The sequence below is a fragment of the Rutidosis leptorrhynchoides genome, chromosome 2, assembly GCF_046630445.1.
Source record: "Rutidosis leptorrhynchoides isolate AG116_Rl617_1_P2 chromosome 2, CSIRO_AGI_Rlap_v1, whole genome shotgun sequence".
Lineage (NCBI taxonomy): Eukaryota > Viridiplantae > Streptophyta > Magnoliopsida > Asterales > Asteraceae > Rutidosis > Rutidosis leptorrhynchoides.
Window position 1 is genome coordinate 105,779,780 of NC_092334.1, and position 1,831 is coordinate 105,781,610.

General features: G+C 31.0%; 1 protein-coding gene across 1 annotated transcript; it reads left to right on the forward strand.

Annotated features, from left to right (window-relative positions):
• Positions 1-434: 434 nt before the first annotated feature.
• On the forward strand, positions 435-1,013 carry LOC139891264 (auxin-responsive protein SAUR71-like). The gene has a single exon (XM_071874215.1). It carries the CDS (start codon positions 484-486, stop codon positions 865-867), a length of 384 nt encoding a protein of 127 aa, XP_071730316.1. The 5' UTR covers positions 435-483; the 3' UTR covers positions 868-1,013.
• Positions 1,014-1,831: the final 818 nt, after the last annotated feature.

Below are 1,831 nucleotides of genomic sequence, written 5' to 3' on the forward strand. Positions count from 1 at the left end.
AGGACTTTTTTTAATAAATTTGTAATCGTGTTTAGGATTTTAATTATTAGTTTTTTTTAATCGTGTTCTACTATTTTTTAATAATCGTCAATATTTTTTTTTATAAAACTTGTTACAAATAAAATAAAATTTAAAAAATAATAAACTGACGGACCCTACTGAAAACTGACACAAAAAACTGATCTGACTATTAGAAAATGTCAGAAACTGACCCTGCTGACTCACAGACAGTTTGCGCTTTTTGGAAAAAAACTCAAAAACTGCCTCTGATGTCAGCGCGACCACTAGAAATGTCTAATTTACTGTTTTGAATAAATATTTTAATATTTAGCAAAACCGAGTAATTGTACCTTTCAAGTACGTGTACCTGTACCTTCACAATACCCTTTTTATAGTCACATCTCCACTCATTTTTTCTCAAAACAAAAAAACATTTCATCCAATCCAACAAAAATTAACCTTAACAAAAAACCGAACTTAACTATGAAGAAACTCATCCGCCGCCTTTCTCGGGTCGCCGACTCATCTCACTACTCTCTTTTACGACAAGACTCTCGTCCCTCACGCCGTTCACAGGCTCCGAAATCACGCCGGTCCAACAGTGGAGTACCGGAAGGACATATTCCGGTATATGTCGGAGACGAAATGGAACGGTTCATCGTAAGCGCCGAACTACTTAATCATCCTATTTTTATTTATCTTTTAAATAAGTCGGCTCAAGAATATGGGTATGAACAACAAGGTGTACTTCGTATTCCCTGCCACGTCATCCTTTTTGAAAGAGTACTTGAAGCTTTACGGCTTGGTGAAGAAGCCGCTAATTATGATCAGCTTCAGCTTCTGTTAGCCGATGAATTTGTATGTTAATTTATTAATCGTTAATAATTTAGGATTAGCGAGATGTTAATTTCAATTACTATGAGGTTTACATATACGATGACAGATCGGGTTTTTTGGGTCTGTAATTTGTAGATATAATTAAATTAATGGAGATGCTTTTATGCTATTTTAGTATTACGTCGTGTATTATTATTATTTTTATTTTATTAATTACAAATTACAAATTGGAGAATCTATCAATCACTAGCTACATTGTGTGGATGCAAACAAGATCATCTTGTTTTCTTCTTCTTGATATTTTTTCAACATATACTTAAATCAATTACGGAGTATTAAAACGATTAAATTAATTCGAAGATGAAAGCAACATATTATCATTCATTCACCGTAATAACAATTATCACACATTTTATAGATGTTAATTAACATTTATCACGTTGCTCTCTATACTTTCAATTTTCTGATTTATATATATTAAGAAGTATTAATTAATCACAAACTTTCTTTACATAGAAAAACGAATTAGCTGCACTCACTTTACGGTGAAGGAATATTTAAATTCCATTGTTAAAAAGAAGGGAAAACATAGAAACAATAAAAATAAATTGAAGTATATAAAAATAAAGGGTTTAAAAAAAATTTGACGTCAACTGACACCAGCGGACAATGTTCACTGTTTTTGTTCTTAAATAAATGTAGTAAATATGTTTTTAAAGTATATAACATAAATTAATTATTTATAACTAAAGTTAATATAAATAAATATCGATAGAAGATGAAAATAAAGAAATTCTTAACTAAATTGATATACTTATATTAACAATTAATTGAATTTAAACACTTAAATATTAACCACTTGGGCGGCTTGCTTAAGTGACCACTAGTACTTCTAGAGAAGTCGGAAGTCGCAGGTTTGATCTTTGACACCGTAAAACGCCCAAGACATTCGCTTCAACCTAATAAGGGATCTTTAGTGGAAGGTGATTTACCC